The 24,470-nt window shown below is 39.4% G+C and overlaps 1 protein-coding gene across 8 annotated transcripts in view; it reads left to right on the top strand.

Moving 5' to 3' along the window:
• Positions 1–24,470, top strand: part of diaph2 (diaphanous-related formin 2) — a 363,855-nt gene that overhangs the window by 202,960 nt on the left and 136,425 nt on the right. For all 8 annotated transcript variants that reach the window (XM_086222012.1, XM_086222015.1, XM_086222014.1 and 5 more), the window contains 2 exons: positions 15,418–15,519; positions 18,750–18,989. In XM_086222012.1, coding sequence (XP_086078138.1) covers positions 15,418–15,519; positions 18,750–18,989 — 342 coding nt within the window. The remainder of the gene's footprint in view (positions 1–15,417; positions 15,520–18,749; positions 18,990–24,470) is intronic.

Below are 24,470 nucleotides of genomic sequence, written 5' to 3'. Positions count from 1 at the left end.
CAGTCCTGAGAGTGAGCTCCATCTGCACAGCGCTCATCTACACTCATTATGCTGATTAATCATTCTACACCACCCACTTTCAGCCACACGCCAATCACCATTTATCCACAGACAACTGCACACACATGCAGAGTAGTGGGCTGCATCTGTGCGCCCTGAGCAATAAGCAAAGGAAATGTACACACCATCTTGCTAATGTCATTAAGTTTTGGAAAGAAAAGGAGATGGAATGGTAAAAATAAAGATATGAAAGAAGCATATTTGAATAACTGCCATACATATGTGTTTATACAAGATGTAAACTCAGCATGTTGCCTTTGATTAGCCATATTTTTTTAAGTCGGAAATGACAATTCGGTGCTTTAAATTGTTGCAGATTTAAAAAAAAAAATGGATAAGAACTAGTTTTATAAAGAGTGATACATGGCCTTGGTGGTCCTCTGTCTCCTCACAAGACAGTCAACTGATTGAACTTAATTGCAGTTATTAAACGACCAATAAACCTATATACATCAGGAAAATTTCTTCAAGCTAAATATCACACTGTGCTTGTGGTGGAATATTTTTACAGCACAGGTTATTAGTTTGATGTACTCACCATAAAGTGAATTTGTAGTACCTGACACAACAAGAAAATAAAACACAACACAGCTCAGTTGAAATTTCTGCCTATTTTGTAGAGGGACCGCCCTTTATCTGTTCCCTGACAAGCAAGCGGGGAACTGATAAATGGAAGGAATAGTGAAAATGGAAGGAATCAAGGAAGGAAGAGGTATTCATAATGCATCTAAAACTCTGTAACTCAATCTTATTATCTTCCTTCTCCGTCGACATGTCTAATGTAATGATTTGTCAGCAGAATGTGGCAGTGCATTGGCCTTGAAGTACCCCTACAATGTGTCAGCCTGGCAGAATGGATAGATAGGAGTTGATTGGCTCTCCTTATTCTGCATTAGGACCCATCAATGCCTCACAGATGATGTAGCCATGCTTGAATGCTGGCAGACAGTCCTGGCTCCCACCATTCATCCAAGCTCCATTTGAATCCTTGATATTCCACACGTATTTTCATTCCCATGCTACCAGCATACAAACATACTTACAGTACATGCAAATGGATGGACTGTGTCAGTAACCTTGTCTATTCTCTTGTCCCAGCACAATCGTGTCATTTATCATCCAACCAGTAAATATGTTTCAGGTTCATGTGCAAACACGGGTATTTACGTGACCCTTTGCCTCCAAAATTCATAATGCCGGTAGACAGAGGTCACTTCTGTACATCACGTCAGCATCATCAAATACAAAGAGACATTATAGCCACCCTCCGAAAGTACTCTGTATATCAATGAGATGAGGAGGACGATTAAAGACAACAATGAAAACAGATACAGCTTGGCACAGTGCTGCTTTTAAAGCACTGACAGCCTGACAAAGCTGTTCATTGTTGGCTGGCTACAGAGGCAGCAAGGGAAGGGTCCTGTAAACCTTGTTTGTGTGGGGCGAAAAAAAGTCAGGTTAGTGTGCGCTGGGCTTCAGGGGCCCGGTTGCATTGTTTGTTTGGTTTTACTATGGCACTCTACGACCTCCACTTCCTCCTTTTGGGTTGCAGCACCCACGGCAAGTGCAGAGTCTAATTCACTCTCATTGTTTAAATCATGAAGCCTGTGACCTTGCTGTCATTGAGTTAAGTTTGCACTCCTTTGGTGTTTTAATGTCTTGTGAAGTCACTCACAGCGTTTTTGCTGGAAGAGAAAAGACTTGACATTGTGATTTCTTACCAGTGGGACATAATTTGGCTATTAACCTGCTTACTTTTGATAATTTAGACACATTGCAGCTGTATTTACATGCAAAACTGTGCAATCAGGTGGCAAATCTTTATATTACTATTTTAATGATATAATACTTCATTTAGACATTTTGAAGCTCAATCTCAGGCATTTGGCTGTTAGGGGTCTCTCAGTCTTAGACCTTTTCTCTGTCTTAGACTATTGATTGAACAAAACAAGACATTTGATGATGTCACTCTGGTTTTCAGGAAATAATGCCAGGTACTTTTCCCCATTATTTGACATTTAATAGCAATGATTAATGATTTAATTGAGAAATTAAGTTTACGGGAATCCATAAAGGAAATTAAAGCCCTTCTCTGTTGATATTGCTTTATTAGGTATTTTTGTACATTCTCGGGGTAGAAACGTATCTGTATCATGAAGTGTTCCTTCAGGAAATTATCTTGAGGACTGTCGGAGGGAGGAAGTGGTATTTGTTTGCAGAATTTTATATTAATGAATGGTAATAATAGGACAGTGGACAGTAAGCCTCTTTGTCTATTGTCTTCTTTCTTTCACAGTATTTTTTGCTGGATTATATTTTTTTTTCATGTTTTTAAAGTGCTTTATTTTGCATAAAATTTTCTGTGCTTATTACACATTACAAACTTAACTAAAAGTAATGCATAACCTCCTCTGACCCCTGAGGAAAATGAGAGCTGTATAACTTCTATTTACTTTCTGCCTTGATCCTGCAGAAGCAGTGAAAGTTCCTCTTGCTCTCTCCACAGGTTAGTGGTTGCGTCGATTGTGTGATCTCCAATTAAGCTCCGTTTCAAATTTAACCATCTCACATCAAAGCTCATCGCGCTGTTGACCTCAGTGGGTCAGACCTGATGCACAATTACAAAGCACTTTATTCACTCATGACAACACGTCAGCCACTGAAGTTTAGGAGTATCAAAAATGTAGATGGTGATATTTTCCTGATTCCAAAAGAGAAGAGAGGTGATAGTATAGATAAATGCACACACCGTGCATTACAATCCAGAAGTAAGCACAGTTTTGTTGACTGCTGCAGAGAAGCTCTTTTTTTCCCCCTCATTCCTACCAGATCAAGCCATGCGGTTTAGCTGCTTGACATGAGGGAGTCATCACTAAATGTTTAAGCACGCCCAGTTTTTGTGTGTGTGTGGTGAGCTAACTCTCCTCCGTGGATGATATAGCCCTCTGGGCTTGTTTTGTGGAATATCAGAGTAGCTGCTTAATGTTTAATGTCTGCCAATGTATTTTATATAACCCCATCTCCGTTTCAAAAGGAAAGGCTAATGACTCACTCTGCACCGCTGCTCTGTATTGGTAATTAGTATTACCCTATGTTGTGTGCAAATGTACTCAGAAGAATATCAAGGAAGTGGAGCAAAATGACCACCATCTTTTGTGTTTAATCTCTGTTTTTGTTCATGAGTAAATCTTTACATGGAGTTTTGAGAAGTCAGTGATGAAGCCTGGAGAAAAAACATGGTCACTAACTTCTTTGTCTCACCAGAAATACAATTAAAAAAACAAACAAAAAACATTATTCTGTTTTGGTAGGGGCTCCTAAGTATTAGACCGTTGACAACATTAGAAAATAGAAATAAATGGATACATTAGAGAAAAAAAATTAAATGAAACATAAGAAATCTTTGCTAATAAGCAAGAAATACCCTCAGAACTCTGCCTTCTACAAAATTTGTATGAGGAATATAAACAAAATATGAATTCAGAAAATAATCCCTCCAAATCAGATGTGCATTGATGATGAAAATAAAAAGAGCTTGCAGTGGTAGATCTGTTTCTCTCTGAGAGATAGTTGCGGCTCAGTGTCACAAACATTTTCATATTATATTTCTTGAAACTCCTAGTGACAAAGGAAAACACAAATTTAGACCTTTTCATTGTACCACTTATTTTTCTTTGACATAACTAAGTTCGATTGCACATCAATATGACATTTTTACCATTTCATCACACCGCTTCAATTCAGTTGCCGAGAACTCAACTTCCTCTTGTCTCAGCCTGATCCTAATTTATGATCTTAAAATACTTTTCTTTTTTTCCCCCTCACTGCACAGATCTTTATCTGAGATAGTAGACTCTTGAGTTAACAGTAAAATTCAAAGGAAAACTTGTTTGGCTTACAAATGAGCCTGCACAATAACAGAAATGTGTCTCAGCTCTATATTTTATCTGAGAGTTCTTTGAGCACAGAATAATAACTGCTGCTTCTCTTTAGTTCAGAGTGGCTTAGGTTAGAGGAACAGACTATTGTGAGGAAACTCCGGGGTATCATTGCCTTGCTTGTGGGCTGAAGTTGTTTTTTTGTTGTTGTTGTTGTTGTTGTTGTTTTTTCTCTCTATTTGTCTGCCTTGTTTTTGTTGGACATTTCCCTAAGACACCTGAGAAATCAAAGGACCAAGATACAACAACTGGTGGTGTCGTCTAGGATTCATTTATGCATGCGAAACTAAAATGACACAACCTGGACTTTCAGAACCCCTTTGTTACCTCAGTACTCCTCCTCTGATGGCAATGTACCAGAAACTGGCAAAATGAGGCGGCAGGTGTTAGTAGTAAAAAGAATATAGCTCTCCATTACGAAATTACAAAAAAAGTTCATACCCTTAAATTGTTAAAAGTGAATAAATGTGTTTTATTTCTAAGGCTTTCACCTCTAAATTATTTTTGTATTTTGCAATGGCTTTGAACCAAAATGAGTCCAAAGTATGCCATAGGTTTTCAGTTATAACCTTGCAGTTTTGGTGACCCTATAACTCTCTCCATCAACTGGCCAAACACAGAGTATCAGCTCTACACATAATGCTGTAATTTATGATTCATTGAAAGACGTCAACACAATTAGGTTCTGGACCTTTTTGTTATCTGAATATCCGAAGAGCTGGTTCCATCCATCCATCCCTCCATTATTGATAAAGCTTATCTGTTAAGGGGTGTGTGTGTGTGTGTGTGTGTGTGTGTGTGTGTGTGTGTGTGTGTGTGTGTGTGTGTGTGTGCGCGCGCTTGCGTGCGTGCGTGTGGAGGGGGGGGCTGGAGCCTATCCCAGCTGACATTGGGTGGTTCACCCTGGACAGGTCACCAGTCCATCGCAGGACCATTAGGAGCAATTAGGGGTTCTTGCTCAAGGATACTTGGACATGGTCACCTGGGGAATTGGGGATCGAACCTGCGACCCTTCGGTTGCCAGATGGCCACTCTACCACTGAGCCATGCCCCCCTCCCCCGAAGATCTGGTTATTGCAGAGAAATACATATCAGCTCAACAACTTACGAAACTACTGTATGAGACTGAGACATGTTGAAGGCTGCTTCCTACTAATAGGATTGGCAAGGAAAAGAAAATCTCTTATTTGTAATAGTCCTTTCTTGTGGGATTACTGTAAGATATCCATTCTGATTCATCGTGAAATTGTATGTCACAGTCATAAACATGCAAATTCAGGTTAAAATATTTGAATGAGAAGCAGTTTGACATCAAACAACACAAAATGATATTATTAAGTACACATTATAACTGAAGATTGTGTAACCCAACTGTAGGTGTATGAAGGGCTGAGCGATGACACACTCCCCCTACACACAGCCTTTAGTTGTGGAAGGAAAGTTGAACAGCGATCAAGTGTAAAACACTTTCCTGTAAACTAGGCAGATGAGATCAAGGGATCCCTGTTTGACCAAAAAGAAAAAAAAAAAAACATCATAAAACACAAATAGAATTTTTCAAAGATAAATCCAATTTGTCACACTGATAGAAACCGATGATGGAGCTCCAGCATATCCCTAGACACCACTGTGCACATGTCAATACCATGGAAGAAAATAAAGCGTCCGCCGAGGGAACCTCAATGCCCTGGGCTCCATTCGTGCTACAGTAATACTTCACATGTGTTATGGTTGTTGAGCCTGACTTGTGTTTTCTGTGTGCAAAACGGCAAATATCATGCGGCATTGAATGCACGTATGCCAACATCGCATAACCGGTGCTATTTCTATAGCCTAACACCTCGTGAGCGCCCTCTGTGTTGCATGAATGCATGATGTGCCTGACTGATGTTTGCCATGTGCTGAATTGCTGAGAAGGAGCACACACAGGGCAGAGATGATGTATTGTGCAGGCTCCCATCTTGGACAATACAGAGACAGGATGGTGAAACAGTGGGAAACATTTGCAAGAAGTCGCCTCCTTAGAGGTCGGGACCAGGGGCATTGTGGTGCCCTTCACATCTGCTGCTTTATTTAAATGCCAGTAGCTTAAGGAAAGCTCCTTGTGGTTTGCAAGATGATGCAGAGAAGCAGAAGCTGTAGCAGTGGCAGCAGGGACTAATGATGTAAACAGGGGTTCTGTTCCAAATGTCCCAATGAAGACAGGATAATGTCTAGTTTAAGGGACTATTCCAGAATATCCAAAGTAAATATCATAAGCGGTACATGCAAGATGTTATGTGCTAATTGCTGGCGTTTGGAAGTATAGCTCCAGTCCGGCAGTAGTTATGTAGTTTATGTGATCCCTAAATCAAATAATTATCTCCTAACCTCCAGGGTTTCATATGCACACCATGTGAACATCCAGCACTGGAATCAATGAACAGACTGGGAGGAGTGACTTAAATTGAATGCTATTAGCTGCAATCAAAGTGTTTGTGTAGTATTAAGCATAGGAGGAAGACATGGACTATACTGGATGACATGTTAGAAAGCCTGTAAAGTGACATTTTGAATTGTTAAAATGAAAAAGTATGATTTTCTGTGTACGTTAGCCTCCAACAGCAGTAATGTGGCTAGCATCATGCAGGTGGATACATTTTCTCATGTATTCAAGAAATTTCAGAGAAATCGATAAACAGCTGAAGATTTTTGAATGAAGTATTAATCTTTTGATGCAGAAGAAAATCTTCAGGATCACGCATGCAAGAAGAACCCAGTTGTGACAGCAATTAGTGGGCCAGCACTCATAATGTATAATTCACCACATAATTTCTTCTCCAGTAAACAAATATCCATATTTGTATTGTCACACAAACTACACAAGCAATTTGGCAAATAATGTCAGATGCATGCAGCATATTCTCAAAGATACTGATGTTCCCTTCATTTAAAATGTTGGTGGTTTATAGAGTGTCACATACGGTCCTAACATACACTTGTTGTCTCACAGCAAACATCAGCCATGTCAGAAGTCGGCGTTACACTTTCTCCCTTCACCTTTGCCATGGCAACAACCTTTCAGCCAGGTCTCGCAGGAGTCTTTCGCACTAGCCTTGCTTGTTAATATTGTTATCTCTCTTGTCAATCACCCAGATCACCATGGTGCCCATCCATATGCATGCAACCATCAGTACACGTGGTAGACCATTGGCTGCAGGGTCTGGCAATGCCCATGCCAGCCTTTGTTCTCTGCTGTAACAACAGGTGATTGTAGCAGCCTGGCACATTGCTGGGCATGATTTGCATGGTGTAGAAGTGCACATGTGGGGCAAAGCGATAAGTATGGCTGTGTATTGGGCCTGTTGGATTAGAGCTTAAGCAGGAGACACGGAGTTCCCCTTGAGCTTAATTGTGGTTTATTTTGGCACTCAGTACATAACTCTCCCCTACATCAAATGCTAATTTAACAATGAAATGTGAAATGCATTATGCTGATTCGGTGTGACTGGAAAAATAAAACAGAAACAGAGAAGTATTGAATAAACAAAGTAAAGGCGGGAGAAAGAAAGGCAAGTCTTGGTGTGATATCAAATGCGCTTGAGAAACTAATGGTCATGTCCCAAGGTCCTAGATGTACTTTGTGCTGATCTCTAGACCAGGGTCTAGGCCAGGTCGCATATTGATTAAACACACAAAGTCTCATACATGCGCACGCACACACACACACACACACACACACACACACACACACACACACACACACAGACTTTGGTTCCGTACACACAAGCAAGTTCACGCACAACACAGCACAAGTTAAACAATGATGAGATGGAGCTCGTGCAGCCTCTCCTCAGGTGTTCTTGGTGCTGTATTTCCTTAACCAAATCAAATTTTATTTTTTGTTCTCACTTTCCAATTCTTTGTTTCAGTGACAGATGGCTCATCACTGTCGTTCTCAGGCAGCAGACTCAGACAAATTAATTCTTGGTTCTGTCTTGCATGCTAGCAGCCGTCTGATCTGAATTGACAATTTCATCATATACTAATGCTTAATTAACATGAATAATAGGTACTGTAAAAATAGAATATTTACAAATGAGAGAAATTGCAATGAGGTAAAATATCTTGTACAAAACGTATCTTCAAGTATTATTAGAAAAGGAAAAATCATTTATGTATTTCTTTTACATTATTTATGAATTGAACAACTTGGTATTCACCTTGAAATCCACTGTTGCTATGGGAAATAGGTTACAACCAATTGTCAATATCCCAACAGTGTCTCATGTAATGATTTAAACATTCACCTGAATTTGAGCATGAAGTTAAAAGATCAAAAGTCAAAGGTTGTGAGAGGTTACAGGTAAGGGCAGTGTGGCAGAAACACGTTGCAGAGGCATACAACCACGGTGTGGTCATTTTAATTTTGAAAGCGTCTCAACAAACTTAATTTCAACATCGTCTGCATGTGAAAAATCAATTTTCACTCAAAGTGAAATTCTAACTTGGATGAAATTTAGTTTTCAAACTCTCATGTCTGACAGTCACATCAATGATGAATTTTAACTTCCAGTGAATTCAAGTTTTTTTTGTCAAACATCTCTGACAATAAATGCCATCTGTTTAGGTTCTGTGTCAGCCAGAAGGCTCACAACAGATCAGGTTAGGGTGGAATAAGCTTTCAGATTGATTCTGTTTATTGTTTTTATTTGTTCATTTTTTTACTACCTTTGTTACTCTCTTCTCTCTCCTGTAAACTCTCTGTTAATTTCCCCTTTAATCCTACTTCACACCTTCCACGGTGAATGCAAGTGCTCAGGTGTGCACATTTAAAGAAATTCTCCATATTTCCCTCTAAAAGACAAATTTAATGTCACACTAAGTCTATCAGGTTTTCCAGCCCCAATGCTCAAATTAATCCCTCACCCTCTCTGTCTCACTCTCAACCTTTTCTCTCTCGCGCTTTTCTCTCAAACTGCATTTCTCATTTGGTTTAATGCGATTTTAGAATCTGTCACACTTCATTTGTTGCCTGTCACTCTGTCACTGTAGCTTTGCTCATAGCAAGAGTTGAGGTGTTTATGGGGTTTGCCATGGTCGGCATTGTGTAACACCACATGGCCTGTATGGCTGCTGTCCATTATTGAACATATTTAGAGGCTTATTCTCTGACAGGTTAGTCCTCTGATATCGGGGTTTGTCATTTGAATTGACAACCTACACTATATTGATCAGTGGAACATAATTACAGCTTTTTTGTCGTATTTGATTCGTTTAAAAAAAAATTTAAAAAAAGGAAGAGACTGTAGTCATTTTTTCTGAGAATTTTCTGTCAAACTTGTCCGCTTTCTTGAAAACAAACACAACATGATAGCCTTTGTTCCAAATATTTGTTTTCCAGTTTTGTAGTTGTAAGCTTTTTGTTTGGGAAGGATGCTGTCTACACCCACAAATTATGGTGCAAAGTTACTTCTTTTCTTGTTTGACTTTGAGCTCACTTTGAAAGGACAACAAAAAACAACAATGTCTGAAATTGTACATAATGTCTTTTTTTGGAACTGTCAAGCATTAGTATGAGAAGTAGGAAGTAAAGGCTTGTGGATTGCTGGGGAGTTCTCTGGTCTGTCTATTATTCTGTGATTGATTTAAACAGAAGTCTTCACTGATTTGCCATGAGGCAGGTAGGGAGCCTGCTGCGGTGTCACGGCAGGGAGATGGCAGTCCCATTTTGCTCCTCATCACAAACCATAGGCAGAGAACCACATGTTTCTCTGTCTCCCAAAATTGAGAGGAAAATCAATTAAATGAGAAAATCACATCTGTCAACCACATGGCAGACATGACTCCTCTTCTGTCTTTGTTGTAGACGTCCCATAGGCCTTGCAGACAGGAACACACTTTCCTCAGATTATCCTCTTGACATCAGGTGATTCTCAGTTGTTTCTCCTTTATTTAACCCAGTTTAATAAAGGCTTTATTGTTCTCAGAAAAAAACAGTATTGACTGATGCAACTTTGACATTACTATTGGGAGTATGTGTATTGTATGTGTTTCATTCTGTGTTTCACAAGTTAAGTGTGAGAAAAGTAGGTCTGCTTGGTGTCTTAAATTATCAGCCTAGTTCATTTAGATTCCCAGAGTGGAATGGTGTCACCGTCATTCATTGTGCTCTACCTGTAAAAGCTTTTGAGCAGTTTTGTCTTGCTCTACATCAGCACCTGCTGTTTTTACCAGCATGAAGGATTGTAAACTTCATGGTTAAGTTAATGCTTAAGTTGGATCCTTAATACCTCCCCTTTAAAGTGTATTAACTTGCCATGGGTTTGGGGATCAAGTGAAACTGTGAACTTGATTCTTAGGGAGCAGGGTGACAGCAACAGAGATCAAAGCGCGGGACTAAAAGCCCTACAGATACTGTCATCTTTCACAAATGTTAGTGAACCGTAACGTGAATCTCATTACTTTACACCCGCCTTAACCCTTGCAACTGCCTCCATTCCTCGACATGCCTGAGGTCGGAGTAGTAGCATTTTTTTTTTTTTTTTAACAGATATGCGACGTGGCACATGCTCTAAGGATCTCAGTGCATGTTGCAGGAGATTATAAACAGATATTCAATTGATTTTTTTTTCCTTTCATTAACATTTTTGTTATGATAATTTTGTATCATATGGTAGCTGCTAGCTACAGCTGAGAGCTCCATACAAGCGTCCAGTCCAGACAGCATCTGTAGACAGTTTGTGGCTCAGGATTCGTGGTCAGTGGTTGTAAAGAAAAATGGAGGTCGCTTTCAGTTTCAAACAATGTTAGTGTGGAGCGACATCTCCTCTCTCAGTTGTTCAGCCCCAAGCTCTCACACACTGCTACCCAGAGTCTCATTATAACACTGTGGTAATTAGCAAGCCCCTCCCACTAGCAGCCAGCTAAAGTACTGATGTGTGCAACACAAAGCATACTGAACCGAACAAAGTGATGTAGGCAATTGACTGCAATAGAACTGTCCTCACTGCATCAATTTTACACAATGATTTTCCATGAATGTATGCAAAGTTGTTTTATTTCACACTAGGTAACTTCTGAAACAACTTGGCTCTCAGATTTTTGTCCATGACCCTCCAATTGCCTCAAAGACTTTTAAATGTTCTGTACTTCCTGCATTTATGTCAATACAAATGACTAATAATGTGTTCAGCAGTCTCCTGTCTGTCACCACATATACGCTAAGGTCTTTGAGTAACAACCAAAAGCTTGAGGAGTGTGTCTGAGCAGAATATTCATCTTGTTTATTCAAAACTAAACAGATAGCGTGACCATTGCAAAGTAAGCCCACAGCCCACATGCAGCCCAGTGACAGCTGGGATATTCTCCAGCTCCCTACCACCCTAAACAGAATAAGTGATAACGACAACGGAGGAATGAATGAATGAATGAACTCCTGCTATTGTTTTATAACAATTTTTCATCATGTTTGACTTTGAGTAATGATGTGTGTATGAAGAGATTATTTATAACATCGCATACTCAGATATACATCATTGAACAGTGGGTCAGTGGTAATGATAATTTTCATAAAACTATTAAACATGTTGGGCTCTTGTCCCTGGACATTTTCATTAATTTGTGAGGAAATTTTTACACGGACCTTGGTGGAGGTCTGTGCTCTCTGAGTGCACTTCTAGTTTCATCATGAGTAATGAGCTGGAGTCCCGTCTCTCATATTCATCTCAATGATGGGATTCATCTGCCCTGAGTCTGAAGCCGCCCGTTGCTGCAGCTCTAATTTACATCGTATACTCAAACACAGATATAATAATCGAACAGTCGGTCAGTTTAAATGGGCTGCATTGATTGTGCGGTGTCTGCTTTAGTGGTACAAAATGCTGTACAGTGTTACTTAATTCATAGGCACACACACTGAAGTGGAGGCTGCCATGGAAGTTGCCAACTAGCTTAACAAACCCAATTATGAGTTGAGTATCTTACTCAAGGAGACTTCATCATGGTTTCTACAAAGCTGGGGTGTCAAACCAGTCACCTTGTGATTACTAGATGGCCACTCTACCTCTCAAGCCTTTCCCCCACAGTGGCTGATATGTAAGTTTTCATACAATATTTATTATTTACTGACTACAGTCTCTAGAGACAAACACATTGTGAGTTTTAGTGTATTTGTGCGCCACAAATGTAAATTTCTTATTAAATGGGAGTCGAGAACACCATGATCACTATTGTGAGACTCTCTGAGAGACCTAGAGTTGATATGTTGACAGCAAATCCATAAGACCTTGACTTAGTGTTGTGTGCAACGGTTTCCTCATCTAGTTCGGAACAGAATGAGAACGAAATACAAAATGGTGTATATTTAGATCTGTGTTATTCATCTGAATTTTATTTTAACATATTTTGAGAGGAACGCTTGTTTAAACTCATTTTAGACGTTCATGTTTAAAATAAAATGTGGTATTTATCAATGCATGTTTGGGTTATTTCAATGTACCAGCCTTGAGAGCAAAGGGAAGAGGGAGGAAAAAACACCACTGATACTGGAAGAATTACTAAGATACTGTAAAGGAATTCACATTACAACACAACAACACATAATGGCAGAATGACAGAGTTAGGATATTTCTCACTCATATCACCAGTAAAATATACATATTTACTAAATTTACCATTAAGTCTATTTCTTGAATATATTACATTTTTTCCATTTTTTTTTGGGGGGGGGGTACTAAGTAAAATGTATGAGGGTTGAAGCTAAGCAACAACATTTTAATGTTGCTGTTTATTGTTTTTGTTTTTTTTGGTCAATGTCTAAATCTTGCTGGATGTGCTGATCTGTCACACCCTTATCTTCTCCTTAGGCGTGATGCGAATGTGTAGTGTAGTGGTATCCCTCCAGTAATCTCTCACAGATTGCTGTGTGTATCTGATGAGGAGTCTGGCTTTCCATCATCACCCAGTCTCCAAGATTGCCATATGGTATGCCCTCAGTGTCAATTGTGCTCGATGGGGTTTCGAACAATTAACAAGATGATGGACAAGGTGGATTCGATTTTCTATTTCCTTGTCGTCTTTCTGTGTTTTCAGGGGTGTTCCATTTTAACATAAAATAAACGTTTTAAAGCTTCCTATTGTAAGTCATTTTACTCTCACTATGGAAATGACAAATCCATTGAGCGCCCATACAGTTATGTTTGCATGTGTGATTGTGTGCTTCTTGTTATGGTACTGTATAAGTCTGGAGGATTGTGTGGTTGAATACAAAGGAGGAAGAAAAGATCCCAAAAGATGATTAGAGATGGACTACTGGATTGTAAATATTGGAATTGGGTTCAGATACTAACTTCATTCTCAGATCAGCTGACCTTGTTTACAGACAGGACATTGGAATGATGGTTCTGATCCATGTGTACATCCAGGACCCACTTCACTCGTTTCCCTTGCCGTTTTATGGACCACATCACTGATCTATACCTACAGTTCAATACAGTATGAGGAAGTGCTACAGAATCCATATTCAATGCAATGCACTTGGGTATTTTTTTTCTCTTGGTGTGCTGTTTACTACTACCCAATGATCGGAAGTGAAATAATGGGAATCAGTGCACCGACCACCCAAAGCTATAGATTAGTATGGTAGCTGGAGTTGATCACTGTGGGAAAGATTCACCACGGCTGCCGTGCTGTACGTCTATTACAGCCGTCAGCTCATGTATACAGTAGAGGCATTGTAACGTGTAAAAACATATTCAACTATTAATCACTTCTTGGGAAGCAACTGGAGAGATGGGAAGCCTGAAATGTGACTTTCTGGAGCTTTGGCAATAATAGCAATGGGTGATTTATAACATGTTGATGCCGGCACATTTGATGCATTGTCGACGAGAATACATTACTAATCCGTGTCTCACATTAAATGCCGTACATTACATTGTCTCACATAGACAGGCAGCTCATTTTTCTTACACACAGATTTTCTCAGTTTTTTGTTAATTACCTGCATTTTAAAATTACAGGTACTAGCGATTTACTGGCAAGTCAGTTGTGACAGTTTTCAGGGAGAGCTACATATCCACCATAAACCGGCATCTCTCTCTGTGTATTGATAAAATCCATTAAGTTTCTGAAACTCCATCATGAAGAGGTTGTATATGAAAAGATGTGAATAATTAGCAGCTCTGTGTTGTATGAGTTGTTCTAAAACAAAACTGAACACCATAATCCTTTAGTTCCAATAGAATTTTAGTTAATTACTATAATACAAATATTTATATCACTGGATCAAAAGCCTTCATTATCCAGGTGTACCTTGCAGGCTTCAGTAAAAGCCAGCAATATTTGCAGTAATGGCTCCCTTCCAAACAGGAATGCCAGACCTGCATTATGGCTTTCTTTTTTACACTGCTGAATTCCCCGAGGGAAGCACAGAGATGTCATCATTAGCGGGTAGTAGAATCTGCCAGTGGTGCCTGCAGTGGCTGCTCAGGTCTATAGTGGCCAGCTAGTCTCATGGCCCAAGATGAGTGTCTGCTTTTTTTCCCGTGTCAAACCCCATCTGGTCACGTGACTCTGCACTAGTCCGTTCCCGCTTAATACATTTAGGAAACTAATGAGGAAAGAAGCATAGTGAAGACTGGGAAAAGGGCACATCTTTATCCCCTCAGAGAAAATGAGGGAACTGTGGTCAGTTTTATTAACTTTGCTGACCTTCACACAAACAATTAACATTTACGGAAAACACGCCCCCTCCTATTATCTTCCTCATCTCCATCTTAATGTTCAACCTCACCACCGCTATTTTTCTATTTATATCAGCCCCTGTACATACAGTTGAAGAGAATAGTAGCAAATTAATGCTGCACAATTGGTGAATTGTGCGAGGTGATGTGCATTATGCCCGAGAAGGTCAGTTATCTGGAAGTCCCTGACATGTCGAGTAATTGGCTAAAAGCTTCAACTGTAACGATGAATAGCCAACACTGAACAGTGATTATGTGCCTTCATCTGCTCGTTGCCCACCGGGTTATCAGGAATCCTATCAAAACAAAAATAATGTTTACTTTGACAGCGTCAGGAACCGAAGGAGGCTTTACACATCATGTATGCTCATGGCTCACAAATGCATCACAAGCCTGAGTACTTCTCTTGAGTACTTAGTTCAGGAGTTCCATCTGTATGAATAAACCCAAGGTCAATTCAAGGGTTGAATAATGTTTGCGAACCAGCTAAGATGAACGGGTACATACCAGGCAGCTTCTTACAATGCTGGTTTGCACTCTTTTCTTCTCCTACTGCTCTGCTCCTAAGGTGCCCTGCCATCCATCGATTTGAGAAGATTTTGTACCGATGTGGACTCAAAATGAGATCTACATTAACACCCACTCTGTGTGTATGTTTGTCTGTGTCTGTGCCTTTGTGTGGACTCCATTTGTAGAACCTGATAAAGAACCTACCAGAGCAGAAAGAGCTGAATTCGCTATCAGAACTAAAGGGTGAATATGAAGAGCTGGTGGAGTCGGAGCAGTTTGGGATTGTGGTGAGTATGATGTTACCTACTGGATCGCTCCGACACAACGCACAGCATGCACAGTTGCATTCATACTTTTAAAAAGATAGATCCTGTTAAGAGAAATTCACATCCAAGAGTTACACTTGAATTAGAAAATCAAACAAAGTTTGGGAATCCAGCTTCTAGATGACAGAGGCAATGGGCCCCATGTGTGAATGTCATTGCATTTATTTTCTTATATTTGTTCCTGCAAAAAGAAATGAGGCAAGAAAAATTCACAAGTCCTTCATCACCCACCTGTTGATACATTGCATTTGATCTTGAATGTGCATTGCATTTCATCTTGAACCTGAATATGCCTGCTCGGCACTTTGCGATTATTGTCAGGAAATACCCCAAAAATCTAGTGTGATGGCAATAGATTTAAGCGCAAAGAGCAAAACAACAAACTGTTTGGCAGGTAACGTTAAACTCAAATGAAAGACAAAATTAAAAAACAACAACAAAGGAAATGCCACCAGTTGCAGCCTTTAATTATTCATTGAAGAAACTGCATTGTATTAATAAAATACAAAAAAAAAAAAAAAAAAAAACACTGACACAATATGTCAGCTTTTGATTTTAAATTTCACAAGGGAAACGTTTATATACACATTTTTATTGTGTGGGAAAATAAAACCGCCATCACATTTTTATCTCGCGCACCCCCCAAGTGGCGGCACATGTACCCCCACCGCACTTTGGGAATCCCTGCTGTAAATCATGCGCAGGAGAATTTAATTTCATCATCAAGTGGTTGTGACTATTTCTTTCAGTTAAGTCTTTTTTTTTTCAATTATCCCTCCCATCATTTACCATGTGAAGAGACAACTGTAAAGAAAAGTGTTATTTTTAAACTGAACAGCATCATCATAGAGCTTAACACATTTTCAGAAAACAATGTTCAATTAGACCCAGGGGTGGCAGATGTGCTCCCGTGTATTTCTTTTTTTCCCCTCTTTAGTCATTTAAGTTTTTGCTTCACCCATTCCTTTTAGGAGGTGCAATGATGCAGGGGTGGCAGTTTCCCTTGTGATCTCACCAATGTAGTGATCATACACTTTCTCAGAGAAGAAATAACTCCTCAGTTCAGGGCTATTCAGTTCCCGGGAGAAATAAGACATGTTGAAGCTTTTCTCTGCTAGAGCTGTCACTGGTGTGCTCCCTTTCATTGTGATTCCTCTTCATTGTATACCAATCATTCCAAGCAGGGAAGACGGTTGGTGTGTGTCTATTTATGCTTGTATCTGTGTGTGTGTGTGTGTGTGTGTGTGTATATATATATATATATATATACACACACACTCACACTTAAATGTGTAGAGGTGGGTGCGAAAGTAAAATGTAGGCATTTGTTTGGCACACAATTTATTAATCATACACCTAAATAAATGTGAGCAGCAACAAAAATATTACTGCTGTTGATCTGGAACTGACCAAATCTAATATGCAGCTGTCTGTAGAATTTACCTGTTTGCTGCTTTCCCTCTTATTTTACGGCAAAAATAATTTTTAAAAAGTGTATATTATTAACCCTATTTCAATTCTATGTTTATTCTATTTACTTTATACTTTCTTGCCGTTTTGTTTTGTTTTTTGGTTCCTTCAGGTATTGGTCAAGGCTGTTACTTTATCAATGACAAATCTGTTTTGGGGAAGACTTCTTTATCTCTGTGAAAGTCAGGAGGGAGGCCAAGAACAAGGCAATCCCATTTGCTAAACAGGGTTGTTGATTTTCAGTTAATTAAAACTCGCTGCAGCAGTAATTACACTGAAGATTACATATGAACGCCGATTGCAATGTGGTGTAACTTTTCAGGGTTTTTACAGGGTTCTCTGTTGTTGTTTGTTCTGTGTATGAATCGCTATTATTATAAATAATATGAAGGAATTTTCAAAATTCTCAGGATATTTGGGAACAGAAGAAAGTGTGGTTTGGTCAAGGTTTTTTTTTTTTTTTATAAACACGACCAGTCAAATGTTTGGACACACCCTCTGATTTAATGGTTTTTCTTTCTTCTCATGACTATTTACATTGTAGATTCTCACTGAAGGCATCAAAACTATGAATGAAGACACATGGAATGATGTACTAAACAAAAACAAGTGTGAAATAACTCAAAACATGTTTTATATTTTAGACTCTTCAAAATGGCCACCCTTTACTTTGATTACGGCTTTGCGCACTCTTGACATTCTCTCAGAGCTTCATGAGGGCGTCACCTGAAGTGGTTTTCCAACAGTCTTGAAGGAGTTCCCAGAGATGCTGAGCGCTTGTTGGCCCTTTTGGCTTCACTCTGTGGTCCATCTCAGCCCAAACCATCTGGATTGGGTTCAGGTCAGGTGACTGTGGAGGCCAGGTCACCTGGCACAGCACTCCATTGCTCTCCTTCTTGGTCAAACAGCCCAGAGGTGTGTTTGAGGTCATCGTCCTGTTGAAAAATAAACGATGATCCAACTGAACGCAAACCGGATGGGATGGCGTGTCGCTGCAGGATGCTGTGGAAGCCATGCTGCTTCAGTGTGCCTGTAATTTTGAGTACCGGTAAATCCCCACCAGTGCCACCAGTAAAGCACCCCCACACCATCACACCTCCTCTTCCACACGTCACAGTGGGAACCATGCATGTAGAGACCATCCAGTCACCTTTTCTGCATCGCACAGTGACATGGAGGGTGGAACCAAAGATCTCAAATTTGGACTCATCAGACCAAAGCACAGATTTCCACTGGTCTAATGTCCATTCCTTGTGTTTCTTGGCCCAAACAAATCTCCTCTGCTTGTTGCTTTTCCTCAGTAGTGGTTTCTTAGCAGCTATTTGACCATGAAGGCCTGGTTGGTGAAGTCTCCTCTGAACAGTTGATGTAGAGATGTGTCTGCTACCAGAACTCTGTGTGGCATGAATCTGAGCTCTAATCTGCCTGAAAGCAGCTGGGATCTCTCTCTCTCTCTCTCTCTCTCTCTCTCTCTCTCTCTCTCTATATATATATATATATATGCTTGTTTTGTTTATCTGTTATCTGAAAGAGATAGTATATGAAAAAAGTATATGAGATGAACCTGTTCAGTCTGAGCATTTAAAATATACTTAACCTCAGTGTCTATTTTAGTGTTCTTACTTAATTTTGTTTATGAAACACCAATGACATGTAATGTGAATTTGCTCTTTCCTATCTTTTTTCTGTATGAATTTGGTCATTCTTATTTTTTCCTCCAGATGAGTTCAGTGAAGCTGCTGCGGCCGCGTCTCAACGGCATTCTGTTCAAGCTGACATTTGAGGAGCAGGTGAATAACATCCGGCCAGACATTATGAATGTGACATTTGCCTGCGAGGAGGTGAAGAAGAGTGAAGGTTTTTGCAAGCTACTGGAAATGGTGTTGCTGGTGGGCAATTACATGAATGCTGGTTCAAGGAACGCCCAGACATTTGGTTTCAACGTCGGCTTCCTCTGCAAGGTAACTCACCACAACACCGTTGAACACATGAGCAACACAAAACCAGTTGACATGAATATGTCCCGAATTCATTTTCCTGAGCAACACACTGTTTTTATTGCTTGTACTGTGGGGGCAGCAAGGGTCCTAATATGCTCCACAGGTTTACAGCCAGAACTGGACTGTGGACCCTGTAGCTATTTCGCATGCTAAAATTTTTATGATCAACAATATTTTGTTTTAACATACAAAAGTCGCTACGTATTTATATAACTGATAACATTTGTATTTATGGTTCACACATTTATTGGCAACTTCTCAGTTGTAGCTGTAAATTGTTTAGCCAATAAAAAATTTAGATGCAAGCAACATTTACCTGGCCATAATTTTTATGTACGTGAAGGAAATCATTCCCAGTCACACCTGTTCTGCCATCATCAATCCTGCTTCTCTTAGATCATTAAAATTGTTTTCCACAGACATAGTGACTAACTTGTTTAGTTCAGTTTTTCCTCTTCTGCTGCCTGGAAAACAGTAGTTAAACAGATGTAAACGTATGCTGTTAAGATTAATTTATTTATGACTCAACATGCATGCCTCAGATTAGTTTATAGACAACAGGACATGTAACTGTCAACTAATCAACAATCAAATGAGAAGTGCTTTGAATTAAACAGCAGAGCAGGAGCATGATATGGAGATGTGGAGCACAGTAGATGCCGAAGTGTAGACGATAGGGCTGGAAACTGTGCAGCTCAGACATTTCCAGCTGCAGTGAAGCTATGTGTTAAAGCTTTAGATTTAACAAGGTACCCAATAACCAACCCAACATAAAGCCAACATCTCCAGTAAGGAGCAGGACATTCAACCTGGCTGATAGAAATCAAAATTATATGCTAGCGTCTTTGTCTGACAGAATCAATATAAATATAGGTTAATAGCAGCAACTGCGCTGATAAATCAGCGATATTGGCATTTCAAACTAGGGATCATCGAGAAAATTAGATAAAGTTGTCATCTCTGATTCCATGAAACTCCCCTGCAGCCACAGTCGTTTACTGCCAAGTGCTCAGCCTGTTTAACCTCCGTCCAGCCCTGCCTGCTGTCTCCTATCACTAACTTACGCATACTGTGTTTAAATAAAGCCAAATTCACTATAGTTGGTCTCTTTTTATGCCATTTTTAGTTCATGTTGTCAAACGATGATATGACTGTTAGCAAACACCGCCAGTTTGCTGAGATCCATTTCCAAAAATGTTTCACTGCTAAATCAGAATTATTTTATAACTGTGACGTGGTATGAAAATCTTTCATAACACCGGGTTCATGGGGGCAGCCCTGTATTCAGATGTTTTGACATTTATAATGACCAATTACTGAAAGGAGCATTTTTTTTTTAAAGCTCCATTTATCCTGGTAGCAGTAAAACACCAAGCCAGCAGTGTATGATTTTCACACCCTGGAGTCTTGTTTGGAAAAGCTCTGTTTTCAGGTGAGAGAAACTGTTTTAGTCTGGGCAAGGAGCTGAAATGGGGAGAAAAAGATGCATTTACAAATTCGCCAAGCATAGTGTACATGTCCTCTGAATCAGTGTGGAGTTCCAGTATAGAGCCTGGTAATCCCTCAGGGGGCTGATTGGACCATTATTGATGGGCAAGAAAAAAAAAAAAAAGGTCTGCTTTCTCACTTTAGTCAATCAAGTAAATGGCCCCCTGGGTGGTAGTTCTAGGGTACCTAATGAGCTCATCAGGGAGGAGCAGGTTGATGATGGCAATGAGCAGCATGGGAAGGGCAAAAGCTGACCCACCCTTTGCCTTCCACCTTCAACCCCCACGTTTGGTCTTCATCCTGCCAAGGACACTATTTCCCTGGCATGGCCACATGTACTCAATGAGCAGAATGCTGCTCTGGTTTAGAGGGACAGTGGCAAAATGTGTTTCCATCCATCCATTTTCTTCCCCTTATCCTGTTAAGGGTCGCGGGGGGGCTGGAGCCTATCCCAGTGGCTTTCAGGCGTGAGGCGGGGTTCCCCCTGGACAGGTCACCAGTCCACCACAGGGCCAACACATACAGACAGACAACCATTCACACTCACAGTCACACCTACGGTCAATTTAGAGTATCCTATTAGTTTAGTTGCATGTTTTTGGACTGTGGGAGGAAGTTGGAGTACCTGGAGAGAGCCCACGCAGATACAGGGAGAACATGAAGACTCTGCACAGAAAGATCCTGTGCCCGAGCTGAGACTCGAACCTGGAACCTTCTTGCTGTGAGGCGACAGCGCTGACCACTGCACCGCCTCTAAGATGTGTTTCATTTTCTCTAAATGATGCAAATTACAAGTCTAATACAAGATATTCCAATTACAGAGAGATAATCCAATGCCAAAAGTCGTATCACTTCCCAAGTGACTGTGATTATAACATACATACCATAAAATGATGATGCGTTGCAATTTTACAGTTGAAAAAGACAGTTAAAAGTCAACTTGTACATGGCCCCTGTCAAATAAGCTAATAAACTAAACTAAACTTTGATATGTTACTAAAATACAAGGAAAAAAGAAAAAGTTCCAAAGCCATCTCTCATGCGTCGAGAGAATAATGATGGCTCCCTTTCACAAAAAAAGACACACTTAATGGTGTAATTCAATTTTCTCTATACTACATTCAATACAATGCATTGTATGAGTCTAGACAAATATGGATGTAAAGTGCAACCAGACTAGTTGGCAGAGGCATACAACCCTGAGGCAATAATTCCAGTTTCACAGCGTACTTGTACCACAGGACAACACTTGAAACCATAATTAAGCAGCTGCATTCATGCAACATATTGTGTAAAGGGATAAAAAAAAACAAAAAAACATCTTGAGTTTTAAAAGCATCCCTGTCATACTGAGGCAAAAATAAACAACACTATGTGACAGTTTGCACGCTCTGATTAATGATTAAATACATGGAATTGACGTATGATTAATTTAAGTTTAGCACAACATATTATCCCATCAGCACTTGATGTGGTAATAGGGAATTTTCTTCCCACTAACTTTTTTTGTTCTTCTTCAAATATAGACTTTTTTAAATTATTGCTTTATTTACATGCAAGTGCTACTTGTTCTCCTTCTCATGCACTTAAATTGAGATGTGAATATATTTACCCCTCTTTCACTCCATCTGCAGATGACAAATCAAGCAATCAAGGGAATGTAAAGTTTTTTGTTTGAGGGTTCTTAATTAATGTTACCGCCGTTTCTGATCTGTTAATTATTTTGATATATATTCTCTTCATAAGTATTTAAATTGCCGTGCTTGTAATTTTCCTTATACCATTCAAAAGCAGCTTCTGGAAAGATGTCAGCTATAAAAAGGCAATTTTCAAAGGTAAAGTGGTGAAGTACACTTCAGTTTAGCTCAAACTCTTCATGAGCAACATTCCAAACCTGAGCAGCTTCCACAGTAAAAGACTTAGGGCTTTTAGCATAAACTTCGAAACAGCCAGAACATGGAATGGACTCGGATTAACGATGGCTCTGGACTTTTAACATAGGCCATCTCACTCACAACCTATGTGAAGATAATCCCCAGCCACGGGCGATGTTCTCATGATACTTTGAACCTGCGTGACTGAAAGTGCTGATGTAAAATGGTGTGAAAATTACATCAGCACCTGAGACTTTATGTAGGATTCTCCAAGCCCTTTCAGAGCCTAAAAGCATCATGTGTTGGCACTACCAACATCTCTTTTTTTATGTCAGTGCTTATTATTCTAGCGTATTTGGCAATATCTGATGAATACTCATTCAAGATAGAAACATCTGTGTGGAATTATGTACCAGGAGCTACTGTATAAGTAACAATTGGCAAATATTGTGTCTGACATTTGCTCAGTAACAGGATTTGGATGTGGACGCTCGACTCTGTATTTACCCTCAATGTTAACTAACTTTATTAAGTCTCTCAGTCAAGATACCTATTTGTATTGCTCATGTATTTATGATGTCAATATGTGTGCCACAAATAGCAGTCTGTCAGGAATCATCTACAGGATATTCTACGATTTAACCTGTGACAAAAATATACATGAAAATTTATTATATAAAAATAAATACATTAAAAAAATAAAATAAAATCTTGGAACTCTACTTTTCTCCGGCAAAGTATATTAGTGAATTAGCATCAGGAGGCCTCAAGTCCTGCAAAGCGAAATGCAAAATGGGAGGTGTTATGGCTACTCTTGCGTTCAAAAAAGTCAAAAAACATCAGAGTAGTTTGTGAGGAGGAGGTCTACGAATCACTAAGCGCTCATGGAGATGCTTCGGTTTGATCAAATAAAAGGTTTTGAATCTATTTTAAATGAACAGAACTGAATTGAAACAATCAAACAATGAGCAAATAAAAGACGTTTTTTTAGCGGTAGATGAACTATTTCACCCCTCACTCCATCAGCACAAAAGACAGACTGACCGCAAACCAGCTGTCCTCACTCCCTAATCACAGGAGCAGGACGGCCTGATCAGGAGGAGGGACGTGAGCAGCAAAAAGATATGTTTTAGTTCATATACAACAGTTAGCATTATCCTTTGCATTCCCAAATAATTCAAATGATCATTTAATTAATACAAATAATCAACAGGCTCAAACATTCTGGCCCCTAGTTGTTGGCTTCACCAAAACAATTACATAAATAAGATTCAAAAGGAGCCAAAACAGAATGATTATACAATGGAAATTAGTTATGCTTCAAATTCAAATTCCATTAAGTTTGAGGGTGACCATCTGTCTTATCAAAGTTCATAATCGTATCAGAATATCTGAATATCGGAAACAGCCCATAGTGAAGGCTGAAGATCACGGCCTCCCCTTCATTCATCCTGCTGCCTCCATGAGGAGACAGAGCTTATTTATTGGTCATTGAATCACACTTATTTTAGTTTAACCAAAATACTACACACAAACCCTTGGCGTCTGGAAATGTCTTTACAACACGGCCCATAATCCATGAGCAACAAGTTACTTTGTGTAGTCCCACAAAATAACCTAAAATAAATAAATGACTTGATAAGTCCTTTTTTTTATTTATTTTTTTTTTGCTCATTGTCAGTATGGAATACTCCAACTAGAGTTTATAATTGTATCGAAAAAATAAAAACAACTAGAAAGTCATGAGCATTAATTATGTAGTACTGATGATTTAATTAGAATTGAAAAATCCAGCATTGACCAGTGAATGCAGAAAGGTCTCTCCATGTTCTGTAAACTTGGCCAAGGTTTACCTGCTTTGTCAGTTATATTTATTTTTATTTCATAATGATATTTTAAAGTTACTTTAAAGACAGCGGGTCTGTGCACACCTACTGAAGTCAATCTCAGTGCAGACACTGGAACAGAAAGTAAACCACCTACAGTTGACAATCCAGAGATAATATTACACCGCTTTAAGAATAATTATTCAAGGAGGTGAACTCTACATTAATATCAACAAATCCTACATATTCTCCCC

This window comes from Aulostomus chinensis, chromosome 13, assembly GCF_037954235.1.
Source record: "Aulostomus chinensis isolate RoL2024-O1b breed Wild chromosome 13, RoL_Achi_v1.0, whole genome shotgun sequence".
Taxonomy (NCBI): Eukaryota; Metazoa; Chordata; class Actinopteri; order Syngnathiformes; family Aulostomidae; genus Aulostomus; species Aulostomus chinensis.
The sequence above is the reverse complement of the archived record's forward strand: the minus strand, read 5'-3'. Positions and strand labels throughout refer to the sequence as shown.